The 19,907-nt window shown below is 42.7% G+C and overlaps 1 protein-coding gene across 4 annotated transcripts in view; it reads left to right on the plus strand.

Moving 5' to 3' along the window:
- timeless (timeless circadian clock) overlaps positions 1-18,254 on the plus strand; it is an 86,367-nt gene extending 68,113 nt beyond the window's left edge. For 3 of the 4 annotated variants that reach the window (XM_063036925.1, XM_063036926.1, XM_063036924.1), the window contains 7 exons: positions 5,251-5,488; positions 9,296-9,364; positions 10,573-10,691; positions 12,850-13,048; positions 13,614-13,689; positions 16,475-16,554; positions 17,119-18,254. In XM_063036925.1, coding sequence (XP_062892995.1) covers positions 5,251-5,488; positions 9,296-9,364; positions 10,573-10,691; positions 12,850-13,048; positions 13,614-13,689; positions 16,475-16,554; positions 17,119-17,261 — 924 coding nt within the window. In that variant the 3' untranslated portion in view covers positions 17,262-18,254. The remainder of the gene's footprint in view (positions 1-5,250; positions 5,489-9,295; positions 9,365-10,572; positions 10,692-12,849; positions 13,049-13,613; positions 13,690-16,474; positions 16,555-17,118) is intronic. The other variant, XM_063036927.1, reaches the window with a different exon arrangement.
- Positions 18,255-19,907: the final 1,653 nt, after the last annotated feature.

The following is a 19,907-nucleotide window of genomic DNA, read 5'->3' on the forward strand; positions in this document are numbered from 1 at the left end:
TACACAAGTATAAAGGAGAACAAATGTTACTCTGGATGCAATGCAGCATCAACAACACAATAAGCATAAAGAACACAAAAAAACACAATAAATGTAAATACATTAGATGAGCTTATATACAAAGACGTGTGCATCTCTGAATCATGGCTGAAAAAAGTTAGGAGCTTAACATCCAAGGATATACCTTGTATCGAAAGGATAGGCAGGTAGGCAGAGGAGTTGGTAAATATTGGTATATTGGTAAAAAATGAAATTAAATCCTAAGAAAGAGGTGACGTAGGATCAAAAGATGTAATAATCCTTGTTAAGAAACAGTCAGTGTTGGGACTGTTTCTTTTCACGTTATATGTCAATGATTTGGATGACGGAATAGATGGGAGTTATATAAAGCCCTCCACATACAGAATGTGGGGTAAAAATTTCAACAGGAGATAGAAAAAGGCATATAAAAGGGGCAATGTTATGATAGTCATTGGGAATTTCAATATGCTGGTAAATTGGAAAAACCAGATTGTTGTTGGATCCCAAGAGAAGGATCTTGTAGAATACCTATGAGGTGGCTTATTAGCAACACACATCAAAGTTGCTGGTGAACGCAGCAGGCTAGGCAACATCTCTAGGAAGAGGTACAGTCGACGTTTCAGGCCGAGATTAGAGCAGCTTGTGGTTGAGCCAACTAAGGAAAAGGCAGTTCTGTAATAGGTGTAACAGGAATGGGTGTCGTGTAATAGATTAGATTAAGGAATTTAAGATAAAGGAACCTTTAGGACATGGTGATCATCATATGATATAATTCAACCTGCAGTCTTAGAGGGAGAAGCTAAAATCAGAGGTATCAGTACTACAGTGGAGAAAAGGGAATTACAGAGGCATGAGAGAGGAGCTGACCAAAGTTGATTGGAAGGGGACATTAGCAGGGATGACAGCAGAACAGCAATGGCTGGAGTTTCTGGGAGCAATTTGGAAGGCACAGGATAGATACATACCAAAGATGAAGAAGTATTCTAAAGGGAGGATGAAGCAACCATGGGTGACAAGGTAAGTCAAAGATAGTCACCTGGACCAGATGTACTACATCCCAGGATTCTAACAGAGGTAGCTGAAGAGATTGTGGAAGCATTAGTAATGATCTTTCAAGAATCACTAGATTCTGGAATGGTTCTGAAGGTCTGGAAAATCACAAATGTAACTCCACTCTTAAAGAGGGGAGGGAGGCAAAAGACAGGAATTTATAGGCCATTATTTACTTTGATTTCAGTGGTTGGGAAGATGTTAGAGTCTATTATTAAGGATATGATTTCAGAGTACTTGGAGGCACTTGATAAGATAGGCCGAAGTCAGCAATGGTTTCCTTAAAGAAAATTTTGCCTGACAAATCTGTTGGAATACTTTGAGGAAATAATAGGCAGAATAGACAAAAGAGAATCAGTGGATATTGTTCACTTGGATTTTCAGAAGTCCTTTCACAAGGTACTGCACACAAGGCTGCTAAACAATATGAGACCCCATGGTATTGCTGGAAAGATACTAGCGTGTTTTGAAGATTGTCTGGCTAGCAGGAGGCAAAGTGTGGGAATAAAGAGGGCCTTTTCTGGTTGGCTGCCAGTGATTAGTGGTGTTCTGCAGATCTCGGTGTTGGGACTGTTTCTTTTCACGTTATATGTCAATGATTTGGATGACGGAATAGATGGCTTTGTGTTCAAGTTTGCAGATGATACAAAGATAGGTGGAGGGGCAGGTGGTCCTGAGGAAGCAGGGAGTCTGTAGAAGGATTTAGACAGATTAAGAGAATGGGCAAAGAAATGAAGTATATGATCATGCATTTTCAATTTAGGAATAAAAGCATAGACTATTTTCTAAATGAGGAGAAAATGTAAAAATCAGAGGTGCAAAGGAACTTGGGATTCCTTGTGCAGGATTTTGTAAAGGTTAACTTGCAGGTTGAGTTAGTGGTAAAGAAGGCGAATGCAATGTTAGCTTTCATTTCGAGAGGGCTAGAACACAAAAGCAACGATGTAAAATTGAGGCTTTATAAGGCATTGGTCAGACCGCACCTGGAGTATTGAAAGCAGTTCTGGGCCCCTTATCTAAGAAAGGATGTGCTGGCATTGGAGAGGGTCCAGAGGAGGTTCATGAGAATGATTCCAGGAATGGAAAGGTTAACATATGAGGATCGTTTAGCTCTGGGCCTGTACCGCTGGAGTTCAGAAGAATGGGGCGGGGGAGAGTGGAGGGTGGATTCTCATTGAAACCTATCGTATATTGAAAGGCCTAGATAGAGTGGATGCGGAGAGGATGTCTCCTATAATTCGAGAGTCTAAGGCCAAAGGGCACATCCTTAGAACAGAAGGACATCCCATTAGAACAAAGAAATGAGGAATTTCTTTAGCCAGAGGGTGGTGAATCTGTTCAATTAATTCCTACAGACAGCTATGGAGGCCAATTCATTCCATATACAGTGCCTTTAAAAAGTATTCACCCCCCCGGGAAGTTTTCCTGTTTTATTGTTTTACAACATTGAATCACAGTAGATGTAATTTGGCTTTTTAACACTGATCAACAGAAAAATACTCTTTCACGTCAAAGTGAAAACAGATCTCTGCAAAATGATCTAAATTAATTATGAATATAAAACACAAAATAATTGATTGCATAAGTATTCACCCCCTTCAAGTCAGTACTCAGTAGATGCACCTTTGGGAGCAATTACAGCCTTGAGTCTGTGTGGATAGGTCTCTATCAGCTTTGCAAATCTGGACACTGCAACTTTTCCCCATTCTTCTTTACAAAACTGTTGAAGCTCTGTCATGTTGCATGGGGATCGTGAGTGAACAGCTCTTTTCAAGTCCAGCCACAAACTTTCAACTGGATTGGAGGTCTGGACTCTGACCTGGCCACTCCAGAACATTAACTTTGTTTTTAAGCCATTCCTGTGTAGCTTTGGCTTTATGGCTGAGGTCATTGTCTTGCTGGAAAACAAATCTTCTCCCAAGTCACAGTTCTCTTGCAGACTGCATCAGGTTTGTCTCCAAGAATTCCCTGTATTTTGCTGTATTCATTTTACCCTCTACCTTCACAAGCCTTCCAGGCCCTGCTGCAGTGAAGTATCCCCACAGCATGATGCAGCCAGTACCATGCTTCACGGTAGGGATGCTGTGTCTTTGTGTGGTGTTTGGCTTATGCCAAACATAGCATTTAGTCTGACTAAAAAGCTTAATTTTGCTTTCATCTGACCATAGAATCTTCCAGCTAACTTCAGATTCTCCCACATGCCTTCTGGCAAACTCTAGCTGAGATTTCATGTGAGTTTTTTTCAACAGTGGTTTTCTCTTTGCCACTCTCCCATAAAGCTACAACTGGTGGAGCACCCAGGCAACAGTTGTATGTGCAGTCTCTCCCATCTCAGCCACTGAAGCTTGTAACTCCTCCAGAGTTGTCATAGGTCTCTTAGTGGCCTCCCTCACTCATCCCCTTCTTGCATTGTCACTCACTTTCTGAGGATGGCCTGCTCTAGGCATATTTACAGCTCTGCCATATTCCTTCCATTTATTGACGATTGACTTAACTGTACTCCAAGGGATATTCAGTGACTTGGTAATTTTCTTGTATCCATCTCCTGACTTGTGCTTTTCATGGAGTTGCTTGGAGTATTCTTTTGTCTTCATGGTGTAGTTTTTGCCAGGATACTGACTCACCGGCAGTTGGACCTTCCAGATACAGGTTTACTTTTACTACAATGAATTAAAACACATTGACTGCACACAGGTCTCCAAAATCAGATCTCCATTTAACTAATTATGTGACTTCGTAAACCAGTTGGCTGCACCAGTGGTGATTTGGTGTGTCATGAAGGGAGGGGAGTGAATACTTAAGCAATCAATTATTTTGTGTTTTATATTTGTAATTAATTTAGATCACTTTGTAGAGATCTATTTTCACTTTGACACAAAGGAATATTTTTCTGTTGATCAGTGTCAAAAAAACCAAATTAAATTAAATATTGTGAAACAATAAAACATGAAAACTTCCAAGGGAGGTGATTACTTTTTTATAGGCACTGTATTTAAGGTGGAGGTTGATGGGTTCTTGATTAGTAAGCATGTCAAAGGTTATGGGAAGACAGCTTGAGCATGGGGTTGAGAGGGAAAATAAAAAATTAGCCATGATTGAATGGCAGAGCAGATTCGCTGTGCTGAATGGTCTAATTCTACTCCTACGTCTTATGGTCTTATACAAGAGAAAATGAACATAGTACTGAATTTGGATGACCAGCCATGATCATATTGAATGGAAAAGACCAAACGGTTTATTTTTGCCTCTGATTACTCTGCCTTTATGTTTTCCCTCTAAGTTCTTAAGCTGTAATTTCAATACTGTCTGCTCTCTTTCGTGATTCTGTGATCTTATTTTATGGCTGGCCAGGCTCCTGCATCCATTTCTGATGTACAATTCTCTGACAGAAGGAAATTGTTCCCTACAATATTCAATCTTTCCAAGATTTAAAGATCTTAGTCAGATGACCCTTCAGCTTTTGAACTAATGGATTGGACACCATTTAGCACAACTTCACTCCCATTGAGTAAATTTGGGTAAAATTAGTCCTGAATATTTTTACTGTTGTTTTGTTTCAAGGTATAGACAAATTTGAAGGTGTATAATTTATATATTCTTTGATAGTAAATGTACCTTGAATCTTTCAGAGAAATTATCCTGACTGTTCTGAACTTGAACTGATTTCTGAGAATTCCTGTCAGTGGGGATTTTATTGCCTGTGTCTCTATAGAATTCCTCGTATTTTACTTATTCTGTTCAACGTGTTCTTTCGGAAGTTCAACTTTTTAAAATGTTTTACAATATATCACTGTGTTTGTAGATTCAGATTCATTTATCTATCACATGTACATTGAAGCACACAGTGAAATGTGTCATTTGTGTTAATAAAAGCAAAAACAACAACAAAACGAATCCCTTTCCTCCCTCCCACCCACTGACACACATAGACAGTCCTCCAACCACAGGACGGGCAGCCTCAGGGTCTCCGACCCCCAGTGGACTCGCAGACATCAGCCCTTCGACTTTGGGCTTCCATCTCTGGTTTCAACCCCAGTGCTCACTGATCATGGAACACCAAACTCCAGTTATTCTATTTGGGCTCATTTTGTGTTTGCCTTAGTGTGTGGTGGGTATGTGAAGATGTGTTTTTGAAGGGCAGCTGACTTCCCCTGAGTTATAAAAATTGCTTGCTGTAAGTTGTTATTTCCGAAGGAAGAAGATGATTTCCTAAATGATGTGGGATATGATCCTAGTCAGGGGTTGTCTGAAGAGGAGGAGGAAGAACTGGACAACGATGACAGCAGTGAAGATGAAAGTGGAGAGCAGAACATCAAACCCAGACCAAGATATGCTACAAAAGGAGATACACAGAGGATCGGTGGATGGGAGCATCACCCAGCAATCCCAGCTCTGTGCTCCAAACTTAAACAGCAAGGTCAGAGATAAACTTAGAAGTTGCACTTTGTGTTGGTTTTGTGTAAATGTTTGGGAAAAGTACTCCTTCCCTCTTGTAAGTTGGAATAAAATGACAAAGTGGTTTTGTATTTTAGTTTGAGTTGTAAAGTTAATCCCAGGGTGAGGTTTTGGATAGGTGTTATAGAGTCAAACAGCATGGAAACAGGCCCTTTGGTCTAACTGGTCCATGCTGACCAAGCTATTTCCATTTGCTCACATTTGGCCCATGTTCCTCTAAACCTTCCTCCACCATCAACACTGCCCTTACCCAAATCTCTTCCATTTTGCGCACGTTTACCCTCACCCCATCCTCCCGCCACCCCACCAGGGATAGGATTCCTCTTGTCTTCACCTACCACCCTTCCAGCCTCCATGTCCAGCACATAATTCTCCGTAACTCCACCATCTCCAATGGGATCCCACCACCAGGTACATCTTCCCCCCTCCCCGCTCCCCCCACCCCACTTTCTGCTTATGCAGGGATCACTCCCTACACAACTCCCTTGTCCATTCGTCCCTCCCCACTGATCTCCCCCCCCCCCCCCCCCCGGCACTTATCCTTACAAGCAGAACAAGTGCTACACCTCCTCCCTCACTATCATTCAGTGCCCCAAACAGTCCGCCAAGTAAGGCAACACTTCACCGGTGCTCCTAGTGTGACCCCCTGTATATCGGTGAGACCCCACGCAGATTGGGAAACCGCTTCACCAAGCACCTACGTTCCGTCTTCCAAAAAAGGTGGGATCTCCCAGTGGCCGCCCATTCTGACATGTCAGTCTATGGCTTCCTTTGCTGTCGCAATGAGGCCATGCTCAGGTTGGAGAAGCAACACCTTGTACTCCATCTGGTTAGCCTCCAACCTGATGGCATGCACATTGATTTCTCGAATGTCCAGTAATGCCCCGTCCCTTTCACCATTCCCCATTCCCATTTCCCTCTCCCCTTATCTCCTTGCCTGCCCATCACCTCCCTCTGGTGCTTCCCCCCCCCTCCACCATTTTCTTCCTTCCATGACCTCTCCTATCAGGTTCTTCCTTCTCCAGCCCTGTATCTCTTTTACCAATCTACTTCCCAAGTCTTTTCTTTACTTCACCCCACCCAGTTTCACCTATATGTGGTTCTTCCTCCCCGCCCTCCACTTTCTTACTCTGACACCTCACCTTTTTTTCCAGTCCTGGTGAAGGGTCTCTGCCCAAAACTTACAGCAGGGCGACAAAAGCTGAGCAGTGTTCCAAATGTAGCTGCACCAATGTCTTCTTCAACTGCTATATAACATCCAAATGTATTTTATTTTTTGTTTGTTACAGCACGGTAACAGGCCCTTTCAGCCCAACGAGCCTGCACAGCCCAATTACACCAGTGTGATCGATTAATCTACTAACCCATGTGTCTTGGACTGTGGGAGGAAACTGGAGTGCCTGGAGGAAACCCATGCTGTCACAGGGAGAACGTATAAACTCCTTTCAGGCAGCAACGGAATTGAACCCAGGTCGCTGGCATTGTAATACCATTCCGCTAACCGCTATGCTGCCCCTGGGCTGAATGGCCAGTTTGTGAGCTGTATAGATCTATGACTATAATTGTGATCTGCACTCATCACTAACTCCAGAACCCAGAGAGTAGCTCTTCCCCAATTCAATCACCCTTTGTCACTTGTAAAGTTAACTGATAATCTTTTGTACAGATTTGAAGTTTATTCTTTGGGAGTTTTTGTGTGAAATTACCTGTTCAAAGTTTAGTCAAAGCTGGGATGGTCATTTTTAACTCTGCTCCTCTGGTTTTAAATTCAGGTAGGAGCAATATTTTTTCTAATTAAATATCACATAATATAGATATTCACCTCATGGATGGAACATTAAAACTGAGGCCATGTCTGTTCTGTGAAGTGTATGTAAAGAATCCCATGACCATATTTCAAAGCACAACAAAAGAGTTTTCTTCGATCCTGGTACTTGCAATGCTGCAGTGTGGTAAAAGGATGGAGAAGATGAGGAAAGGGTAACTGGGTGGAACCATGAGTTCATACAGTGTTCTTTTGGTTGCAGGACCTGGGCTTGATTCCACTATTAGAACATTCCTAATCCACGTGGGCATTAGTACACCTTAGCTAATTGACCCTAAAGCTTGTTGTTTCTGTGAGACTTCTGTTTCATAGAAACATACAGCACTGAAACTGGCCTGTAGGACCTACCTTGTTCGTGGTGACTGTGATGCCTGTCTACGTTAATCCCATTTGCCTGAGTTCCAGTTCCTGTTGTTGCTGCTGCATCATCTGGTCACTGTAAGGGTTCTCCAGCTTCCATTACTGGCCTGAGTTTGTTCAAAACAGAATTTAAACAGTCTATTTTTGACTGCATTTAAACAGTCAATGAATTGAGGCTTACAGTTTCAACCTTTTGGTTCATACTGAGCCACTATTGAGGTAAACCTTTAAATCTAATTATCAAATAGAGGTCCCTGTGAATGTGTGCATGCTTTGGAGTTGGCTGAAAGGTGCTGATGATAATGGCCATAAGACATGTGGTCTTAGTTTGCATCCTAAGATATAGGAGCAGAATTAGGCCATTTGGCTCCTCGAGTCTGCTCCGCCATTCAATTATGACTGCTTTATTATCCCTCTCAACCCCATTCTCCTACCTTCTCCCCGTAGCCTTTGACACCCTTACTAATGAAGAATCTATCAACCTCCACTTTAAATATACCCATTGACTTGGTCTCCACAGCCACCTGTGGCAATGGTGGGCATAACTTTAAGGTGTTGGGAGAAAAGTACTGGCGGGGTGTCAGATGTAGGTTTTTTTTTTGCAAAGAGAATGGTGGGATTTACTGCCGGGGTGGTGATAGAGGCAGATACAGTATATTAGGGACATTTAAGAGACTCACATGTACACACACGTATAGTATAATAGAAAAATAGAGGGCTATGTAGGAGGGAAGGGTTAGGTTGATTTTGGAGTGGGGTAAACGGTTGGCTCAACATTGTAGATTGAAGGGCTTGAAATGTGCTGTATTCTGTTATGTTCTCCCCTCTTTCTTCAAAATGCTGCTCGGAAAATGGGACAGGTAGAAAAAAATAGTCCTGTTTCCCTCCCAGTTCCACAAAGCACTTATGTTTCTGAATAAACTGACTAAATGATTTCTGTGTAAACATAACAAATGATTTAATCCTACTTTGTAAGGATGGCGGTGATGGGAAGGCGATCTAGACAAAATGGGTTGAAAATTGAATGGAATATGCTTCTTCATGAATGTGTTGAAGACTTTGTTGGTATATGGTGGGGGCAGTGGTTGAGAAACTGATTCATAGAAAAGGAGTGCATCTGTTTATCCTCAGGCCCAGTTTCCTCTCACATTCTGAAGACATGGGTTAGTAGGTTAATTAGTTGCTGTAAAGGGAAAAAAATACCTCTAGTATGTGGGTGAGTGGTAGAACCTGGGGAGAGTTGGTGGGAATGTTGGGAGAATAAAATGGGATTGCTGTAAATGGATGTACGATGATCAGTACTGTCTCAATGGGCTGAATGGTCTGATTCTATGTTGTATCTTTCTGAATTACTGAATCTGCAGTATTTTTTCTTTAAAAAAATTAAATGATATTGACTTGTTGGGATTTCACTCTTCCTGAGAAGTTTCAACTCACTGTTCTCTGAGTTCTATAAAATGTTAAGGAGTATTTTGATTTGAAACTGTTGTCTAATTTGGAGCAGAAGTTCTCAGTCTGCATAGATTCTGATAATGTAGGACTGCACGAGCTTCAGTAGATTAAAATGATTAACTTCAATTTCAGGTCTGACAGGTCCACTTTTGTGGCTGCAAAATTGCCTCAACAGAACGGCAGACAAACGAGAAGATGATGGTCAGTGCATTTTTTAGAAATTCTTCATATTCTGTTGCTTTATTCACATGAAGTTTTCAGTGTCCCATGATAATCACTGTAGTAGGTTGCAACGTCAGTGAAATTCAAACTTAAGAACACCTAAAAGTTATCTATTACATCCATAGGAACCCAGCTGAGGTCTAGGCAAGTGAAATGTCAATGTTTATTCATCACTGGTGACAGATTTCAGGCCAACGTGTATAGAAAGAAAAACTTTCATTTCCTCAGTATCAGCCTTGTTTATCGATCTTTTGTGGCTTAACTTTTCTCTAAACCCTCCAGTCCCATAATCCTCCGAGGTTTCTGCTCCTCTGATTGTGACCTCGTGTTTATTCTGGAGTTCATTTGCTCCATCGTATCTTCAGCTGGCTAAGCCCTGAGCACTAGAATTCCTTCCCTAAACCTGCCTGCCTTTCTCTCCTCTGAGACCTTATTAAAACCCCTCTTTGATCAAGCTGTTGGATAGTAGCCCAAGTGTGACAAGGACTATTTTTCTTTGATCATTCTCCTGTGAAGCACTTGGGAATGTTAAGAGTGCTGTATGCAGAGAAGTTCACTTTTAAGTTGCTTACTTGAAAATTTACAAGGGTGTTGCTGGGACTTGAGGACCTGTTATACGGAAAGATTGAATAGGTTAGGAGAATAAGGGGAGATTTGAAATAGGTATACAAAATTATGAGGAGTGTAGATAGGGTAAATGCAAGCAGGCTATTTCCACTGAGGTTGGGTGAGACTAGAACTAGAGGTCATAGGTTAAGGGTGGAAGGTGAAATGTTTAAGGGGAACACGAGGAGGACCTTATTCACTCAGAGAGTGCTGTGAATGTGGAATGAGCTGCTGGCTTAAGTGGCAGTTGCAGGTTTGAATAAACATTTAAGGGACATTTGAATAAATACATGGATGGGAGGGGTATGGAGTGCTGTGGTCTAGGTGTGGGTCGATGGGACTAGACAGAACAACAGTTTGGCAGAGACTAGATAGGCTAAAGGGCCGGTTTTTGTGACTGCTCATCCAACCCACATCCTCAGGCTCTTGCCTCCCAGACAGTAAATGACTCAGAGAAAACTTCTCAAAATGGTTCCCTTAATTTAACTTTGAGCCGCTGCTTGAAAACACCTGCTCTCCTGTGAAATGTAGCATGTTCTGGTGTGAGTTGTAATGCCTCCCACTGACCGATTTCTGTGCAGGGATCATGATTGCTGTGCCACTTGTCCCCTTGTCTGAAGAAAATGAGGACGCTATGGAGCATGAGATGTTCCAGAAGCTTCTGAAAAAAGTTGGAATCCGACCTCCAGCTGATGAACAGGTAAATTAAGGGATGAATGCTAATTGAATCTAAGTGGAAAAGGTCAGGTTTTTGCCATCGAAGGAATGATGGTCTATTTCTTGCCACAGCAGTGCTGTGTCTTGTTCATATCTGGGTGATGTTTGTCAAACCACAATAACCGCTTACTCACTACATATGCTTTAGCTTTAGAAGTGTCCTTGTACATCGAAGGTTAATCTGATTATGTATCTCTTTGAAGCAGATTGTGAGCTTTAGTTTAATTTTTTTTTCACTCACTGTAACCGTTATACTTATGTGACATTTTGGGAATATACCTTGCATGCTGAAAAGCCAACCATGCTTCAATGTTGCACTTCTGTCTTTAAGTCAGAAGTTTGTGTCCTTGAAGACTTAAATACAAGCTGTGGGCTGACACTCTATGTATGAATGCAACCTACTTTCAATTGCTGCCGCTGTCTGTACATTCTCCCCGTGGGTTTCCTCTGGGTACTCCAGTTTCCCCCTGCATTCCAAAGATGTACGGGTTAGTAGGTTAATTGGTCACATGGGTTTAATTGGGTAGTGCAGGCTCGCTGGGCCAGAAGGGCCTGTTACCAAGCTATATCTTTAAATATACTAAAAAAAATACATTGAAGGACTTCTGTACTGTCCTGATGTATCATCGGTCAGGTCACTGGTCTGAGTGCTACTGGTACCATGTAACCCAGTACTACCTGTCGCATGGTCGGATGGTCGGCGACTAAACCGGCTCCCCCGCCAGGCTTGCCTGGTGAGGAGGGTGGCTAGACACCCTGCAGGACGAAAAAACAAGACCTGTCAAAGGATGAACCCTCTCGTAGGGTCAACGGCCATCTAGCAAACATGTGCCGTGAAGCGCGGAAAGGGCATCCCTTGCATTGAAGCTTGGTCTGGCCATGAACTGCAACAGAACTTCCCCCAGCTGTCTTGGACCCCACCATGCCGCTGGATCCGGGAGGGGATGTCGAGAGGATGGGTCTGGACCTGTGCAACCCCCTACTCACCTAAATCCACTCACACACACGCTGTTCCTTTCTGAACTGAAAGGAACCATCATCATCCTATGGGATGGATAACCGGAGAGAGAGATCATCATTCCATGAGACTGATGTAAACAATGCCATGACACTCCTTTGAAAAGGGAGTTATCTTGAGCCCTTATTTGTCCGTTAATCAACATCATTAAAACAGATGATCTGGTTGTTATCACATTGGTGTTTATTGGAGCTTACTGTGCACCTTCATGTAACTCCACAACAGCAATGCACTCAGTTACCTCCTGTAACTAATAAGGTGGCCACTGAGAATATTTCTGTATGTTTGTGGTCTTCTGCTGCTGTAGACCATCGTGTTTCAGCGTGTTGCGCATTCAGAGATGCTCTTCTGTTGTAACGTATGGTTATTTGAGTTACTGTCACCTTCCTGTCAGCTTGAACCAGTCTCAGTCTCTGACCTCTCTTATTAACAAGGCATTTTCACCCACAGAACTGCCGCTCACTGGATGGTTTTTGTGCATCACACCATTCACTGTAAACTGGAGACTTGTCTGTGAAAAATCCCAGGAGATCAGCAGTTTCTGAGATACTCAAACCACCTCATCTGGCAACAACCATTCCACGAGTTAAAGTCACTTAGATCACATTTCTTCCCCATTCTGATACTTGGTCTGAACAACAATTGAACCTCTTGACCACATTTGCGTGCTTTTCTGCATTGAGTTGATGCTACACGATTAGCTGATTACATATTTGCAATTACGAGCAGTTGTACCTAATAAAGTGACCATTGAGCGTACTTCAAGGCTTGTAAAATACTTGGGGATGTTCCAAAGTAGTGACCAACACTGACCAACCCAGGCTTTAAAAGGGAATGAAATTGATACTGATACTCTACATAAGGAAGGTTGGTAGGAACATTATGAGGACTCTGAGAATTCTGAAGATATGGGCAAATAGTTCACAAACCAAGGGTTCAAGGAGCAGAGGCAGGTTCTTAAATATTTGTGATTTCAGATGGACATATTTGAAATGATTGAAGGGTCAACCAAAAATTGTTGGGTCCAATTGGATTGTCCAGTTTCCTTTACAACTTTGCTTTTGTTCTTTTCTCCCCCTTCCTCTATAATCATTTCTACATTCGATTTTTTTTTTATTTCCAGGAGTCTTTTTGGAGGATTTCTGCTAACCTGAGTGCCCTGCAGTTACGTAAGATTGCTTCAGTTCTCGCCCTGCAGGACAGTGATGATGGTGAAAAAGGAACGGCTGAGGAAGAGGATGAAAATGTTAGTGCTGATCGTAAGTCTGAGGCCTTGCGAGCTCTTGTGATGGCCAGGGAGAGGCGTGCTGCTCCTCTTAAAGGTATTGGTGGAAATAAATTAACTTTGCAGCTGAAGCTTGTGGTCTTGTGTTTTCATCTTTACCTTGATGGAGATCTATCTTGTGTAACTTGTTAGTTGTGATAATGTTTCATCTTGCTGTGTAGAATTGTAGCTGCATATTCACCAGGTAAGCTGTTTTGGGCAACTACTGAACAAGCTGCTTCCAAGACCATTAGGTTGTGATTGTAGAGCTAAGCAGGTTAAAAATTCTCAGGGGTGCGGGTAGGGAATGGGACGACAACAATGCTAGTGGTGAGATCAGGATTAATTTCCCACTGCTGTCTGTAAGGAGCTCGTACGTTCTCAGTGTGACTGTGTGGGTTCCTCTGGGTACCTCCCACCTTCCAAAGATGTATGGTTAGGGTTAGGGTTAGAAAGTTGTGGGCATGCTTTGTTGGCGCCAGAAGCATGGTGACACGTTTGGGCTACCCCCGGCACTTCCTCTGGTGATGTTGGGTGTTGATGCGAACAACATATTTCACTGTATTTCTCAATGTACAAATAAAGCTAATCTTTAAAAGTGATGTTTATTTTATATTTTACAGGCAGTGATGATAAGCCTGAAGTGAGAACCAATGGTGCCTTTGAGCCTGCCTCTGGATCAGACAGCGACACCAAAAGGTAAGTGATTAACAGTGTTCTCTGGTTGGTTAATGCCTGGTAGTCCAGCACCAGCAGTGGATCCTGGAGTGGGAAGAATCCATCCTGTTGACCAGTGAGGAAATGGGGAGGTCAGGCAATAAACAGCCAATTGTCAAGACTGCTTTGACAGCCTCCTGGCTTGTGACAAAGCAGGAGTGGAGAAGCTTGCGAGGAGAGTACTATCCATTACAGGAAAGTAGATGATACGGCAAGTTTTCTTCACCTTGGCTGGTGAAAGGCTTTTGCATTCTACAAACACAAGATTCTGTAGATGCTGGAAGTTTGGAGCAATGCACGCAAAATGCTGGAGGACCTATGGTGAAGAATAAACAGTTGGCGTTTTGTCCGAAGGGTCTCGGCTCGAAAAGTCAACTGTTTGGTCTTCTCCAGAGGTGCTGCCTAACCCGCTGAGTTCTCCCAGCATTTTGCGTGCGTTAATGAATGTTTGCTACTGCTTTAAGAGAGCGATTATGCAGTATCTGCACCTTAAGTGTAGGTACTGACCCATATCACTTCTGTGATGTTTCACCTTGTCCTTCGTACACTGTAACAGTGACAGCACTTCAGGTTGTTTTCATTGGTTCTAAAACGCAAACACAAGAAAATCTGCAGATGCTGGAAATTCAAGCAACACACGCAAAATGCTGGTGAACGCAGCAGGCCAGGCAGCATCTATAGGAAGAAGTACAATCAACGTTTCGGGTCGAGACCCTTCGTCAGGACTTACAGAAAAAAGAGATAGTAAGAGATTTGAGAGGGGGAGGGGGAGATCCAAAATGATAGCAGGGGGAGGGATGAAGCCAAGAGCTGGGAAGTTGATTGGCAAAAGGGATACAAGGCTGGAGAAGGGAGAGTATCGTGGGACAGAAGGCCTTGGAAGAAAGAAAGGGGGAGGGGAGCACCAGAGGAAGATGGAGAACAGGCAAGGAGTTATAGTGAGAGGGAAAGAGGAAAAAATAAGCAAATAAATTAGGGATGGGGTAAGAAGGGGAGGAGGGGCATTAATGGAAATTTGAGAAGTCAATGTTCATGCCATCAGGTTGGAGGCTACCCAGACGGAATATAAGGTGTTGTTCCTCCAACCTGAGTGTGGCTTCATCTTGACAGTAGTGGAGGCCGTGGATTGACATATCAGAATGGGAATGGGATGTGGAATTAAAATGTGTGGCCACTGGGAGATCCTGCTTTCTCTGGCGGACAGAGCATAGGTGTTCAGCAAAATGATCTCCCAGTCTGCATTGGGTCTCGCCAATATATAGAAGGCCACATCGGGAGCACCGGACGCAGTATATCACCCCAGCCGTCTCACAGGTGAAGTGTCGCCTCACCTGGAAGGACTGTCTGGGGCCCTGAATGGTGGTGAGGGAGGAAGTGTAAGGGCAGGTGTCGTACTTGTTCTGCTTACAAGGATAAATGCTGGGAGGGAGATTGGTGGGAAGGGATGGGTGGGATGAATGGACAACGGAGTCGCGTAGGGAGCGATCCCTGCGGAAAACGGGGGTGGGGGTGGGGGGGGGGGAAGATGTGCTTAGTGGTGGGATCCTGTTGGAGGGATCACATTCTGATATGTTAATCCACGGCCTCCTCTACTGTCGAGATAATGCCACACTCAGGTTGGAGGAACAACACCTTATATTCCGTCTGGGTAGCCTCCAACCTGATGGCATGAATATTGATTTCCCTAACTCCGTTCATGCCCCTCCTCCCCTTCTTACCCCATCCCTTATTTATTTATTTATCTATCTATCTATCTATCTATCTATCTATCTATCTATTTTCTCTCTTTCCCTCTCACTATAACTCCTTGCCTGTTCTCCATCTTCCTCTGGTGCTCCCCTCCCCTTTTCTTTTTTCTGAGGCCTTCCATCCTATGATACTCCCCCTTCTCCAGCCTTGTATCCCTTTTGCCAATCAACTTCCCAGCTCTTGGCTTCATCCTTCCCCCTCCTGTCTTCTCCTTTCATTTTGGGTCTCCCCCTCCCCCTCCCCCTTTCAAATCTCTTACTATCTCTTTTTTCCGTTAGTCCCGATGAAGGGTCTCAACCTGAAACATTGACTGTACTTCTTCCTGTAGACACTGCCTGGCCTGCTGCGTTCACCAGCATTTTGTGTATATTCATTGGTTCCAAAGTGGTTTGGGACATCCTGAATTAGTAAAAGCTTCTTTCTTCCCTTCAACACTCTGTCACTGAGACCCTGAACATCATAAGATTGGAGTGCTGCATCCAGTTCTGATTGCTGCACTTTTGTGATGGGGAGATTTACTGGAATGGTTTCCAGGATAAAAAATTTCAGCTGTAAGCCTAGACCGGAGAATGGAATTGTTCTCTCAGCCAAGAAAGGTTGAGAGAAGATTTGAAAGAAGTGTACAGGTTTAGAAAGGACAAAGGAAATGAGGGGAATACTTCACCGATGTAAGGAGAGATGATCCAGAATTCATTGCTTGTAAGGAGTTCTAGAAACGGTCAAACAGAATTAGATAGATACTTGGGAGAAGATAGTTCACAAAACAATGAGGTAAGGATTGGGGGGCATGGCTTGGCTGATCTGCATGGAGCTGGTATGGACTAGATGGGATGAATGGGCTCCAGTCCCTATATAATCTGTCTATCACGTGTATCACTGTTTGGATATGACTTGCACCTTTTGCCTTCACAGATACTGTCCTGACCTGCTGAGCTCCTCCAGCATTTTGCTCTGCTCTGTGTTGCTCTGCTTCTACTGTATGGATTCAAACCAGATTTTATATTCTTTCCTATTTCAGTGATGGTGAGAAGACCAAAGCTAAACATTTGCTAAAGCGAAGTCGCATTTTTGACAGTGACAATGAAATGGATGACAAAGGTAAGATAATTTTATTTAAACTTTTTAAACTGTAGGATGCTTATTTTCCCTTCAGGAAGATAAAGTGCATTCAGTAATTATAAGCAATGTTCAACAATTCATGCAAATCATTTCCCTCTTTTTTTTTATATTCCCCTCACCTCAGCAAATTTTGCTCTAAAATCGGGCCGTTCATTTTGTAGCTTACCTGTTGAGTCTGCGCAACTTTGAACTACATTATGAAGGCCTGAATGTCCATAATAAACTAGATTCTGGCCTTCGCTGCATTCCCCCGACCATGAAAGCACAGTGACTCAGAGAGTCTGCAGCCGCTAACTATTACACATTAATGCTTGAAGCTGGAATAAAAACTTGTTACGTTAGCAGGAAATGCTGGAAGTATCTGTGAAGAGAGAAACAGTTAACACCAACGTTTATGACCTGCTAAATATTTCCATTATTTTCTAGCTTCATTTTCTATTTCAGGCATGTACGATTTCTTTGCTTTTTGGTAGAAGCTAGGATGCATTTAAAGCATGGACAGGAATTGTTACTAACCCCACTGTTTTGATGATCTTGAATAAGGACTTTCAGTTGAAGGCACACCTGAAGTGGAGGCGATGGAAGACTCTGAGCCAAACTCCGATGTGTCTGACTCCGAACTCACCCACAGAGTGGTCAAACGACGTCGGCGAGCAATTGAAGATGATGATGATGATGATGAATAATTAATTGACCTTGATGAACTTACGTCATTTGAAGTGGTTTTGAACACTGGGTCACACAAAAAGTAACTTGTAACCAAGGAGTAATGTCATCAACAAAAGCTAATGTCCTTCATGTAAGCTTTGTAAGCAATTTCATTCAAAGAATGAAGTGTTACTGTTATACATTTTAAATCATCCTTGTTTGCAGTCAAACACTCTTTAGTAAAATCTATTAAAAATTAATAAAAAATCTCTGCAAAGTTGAAAGTATCCTTTTTTAAGAAAAATTGTCTTGGTATCTTGTGAAAGGGAAGAAGAGCACTGTAACTTGAGAATTCTAACTGTAGTCCTTGCCACATATTGGATATCTTCATTAATTGGATGCTGGTGTAACATGGCTGTAGGCAGTAACAAGGAGTATTTAGTGGGAGGTAGAGAAACAGTTTACTCAAAAATTTTCTTGAAGGCATTACTTGAGCAAGGCAATGGTGCATGTCAATTTTGAGCCAAAAAGTTGATTTTGGTTGGGGAGGGTGGTTATTGTGCACAAAATAAACATGCCTAGCATGAGGAGGTGAGAGAAGTTATTTTATCTCATGGCCATAATTGGTATTTTAGCTGAACAATGGGTAGAAGTGTAAGGTCGGTGACAGGGTTTAGTAAGAGAATGGTTCGATGAGGTTCAATCATTTTAAAACAGGAAAGGAAAGCAATTGGTCACTCGCTTGCTTTAGTCAGATTTTCATCCCTCTGTTGGTAGCAGCAGAGAGACTGCTTGCGTCAGTTGTAACCCATGTCCACCTGCAATGAATACGTAGTGTGTTTGCTGTGAAGGAGAGGATTTCTCTTCCTGTTTTACTCCTTCAATCTAATTGGCTAGCTACATCCTCCTTCAATGAAGAACAACAACGTCATGAATTTTACTTTTTGTGTGGCTTTGGATATTTTCCTTTCTGGTTTGATGTGTGTGGGTTGGTATTTGTACATTTTAAACCAGATGTGTTGAGGGAGCTAATAAACATGTTAACTATTGAATTTTGCCACTATTTGTTATGGTGAATTTCAGGGTGCTTTTAATTGCTAAGGGAATACATACAGTTTGCTTGGTGCGTGTGTGTGGTGTGCCTGGTTGATTTAATTTTGCAAGAGTGATGAGCATTCATGCGTACTGAATTGCTGGATAGCTTAATTCATAGATAAAAAGGATATAAAACCCCGTCCACTTGTTTTGCATAAAGTCTAATTTGATTTCTGGTGTGCACTTCAGCTACACTGAAAAGGTCCATTGCAGCCTATCCCTGCAGGATCTTTACATTCACATTGAAACCCAACCCTCCAGTCCCATCGCTTTTCCAATTAGCACATTCAGCTACATTTGTCCATACATCGGAGAAACCAAATACAGATTCGGCTACCACTTTGCAGAATGCCTCCAATCAGTCAGCACCGAGCTTCCAGTGTGTTGTCACTTGAAGATCATGAGACAGGGTCTGTTCCATTGTTCGATTATGGCTGATTTATTTTCCTCCTCAACCCCATCCTCTTGCCTTCTGAAACCTCTGATGCCTTTACTAATTAGGAATCTATCAACTTCTGCTTTAAGTATAGAGTCATAGAACACTACAGCACAGAAACAGAAAATATTACTCTGCCTAGTTTTATCGACCTGCACCCAGACCATAGCCCTCCATATCCCTCCCATGAATGTGCTAATCCAAATTTCTCTTAAGTGTTGAAATGGAACCCAAATCCTGAACTTCTGCTGGCAGCTCATTCCACCCCCTGAGTGAAGGGATTCTCCTTCATGTTCACCTTAGATTTTCACCTTTCACCCTTAACCCATGACCTCTAGTTCTAGTCTTGCCCAACCTCAGTGGAAAATGCCTGTTTGTGTTTATACTATCTATATCCCTCATAATGTTGTATACCTCTATCAAATCTCCCCTCATTTTCCTGTGGTCTAAGGAATAAGTACTTTTCCCTATACCTCAAGTTCAGCCAACATTCTTGTAAATTTTCTCTGCACTTTAAATTTTATTTACATCTTTCCTGTAGGTAGGTGACCAGAACTACACAGAATACTCCAAATTAGTCCTCACCAACGTCTTACACAACTCCAAAATAATATTTCAACTGCTGTACTCAGTGCATTGATATATGAAGGCCAATGTGCCAAAAGCTTTCTTTATGACCCTGTCTACCTGTGATGCCAATTTCAAGGAATTCCCAGATCCCTTTGTTCTACCACACTCCTCAGTGCCCTACTGCTCACCGTGTAAGACCTATCCTGGTTTGTCCTCCCAAAGTGCAACACCTCATACTTGTCTGCATTAAATTCCATCTGCCATTTCTCAGCTCATTTTTCCAGCAGGTCCATAACCTGCTGCAAGCTGTGATAGCCTTCCTCACTGTCCACTACACCCTCAATGGCTTGGCCTCGACAGATACCTGTGGCAGTGAGTTCCAGATTCACCTCCCACTGGCTAAATAAATTCCTCCTCATCCCACTTTTAACTTGTTTATTTAGTGATACAGCAGGGAGTAGGCCCTTCCAGCCCTTTAAGCAGCATCACCCCAGCAATCCTGATTCAACCCTAACATAATCATGGGACATTTACAATGACCAATTAACCACCGGTTTGTTTTTTGACTGTGGGAGGAAATGGG

The sequence above is a fragment of the Mobula hypostoma genome, chromosome X1 (genome assembly GCF_963921235.1).
Source record: "Mobula hypostoma chromosome X1, sMobHyp1.1, whole genome shotgun sequence".
NCBI classification, from domain to species: Eukaryota; Metazoa; Chordata; class Chondrichthyes; order Myliobatiformes; family Myliobatidae; genus Mobula; species Mobula hypostoma.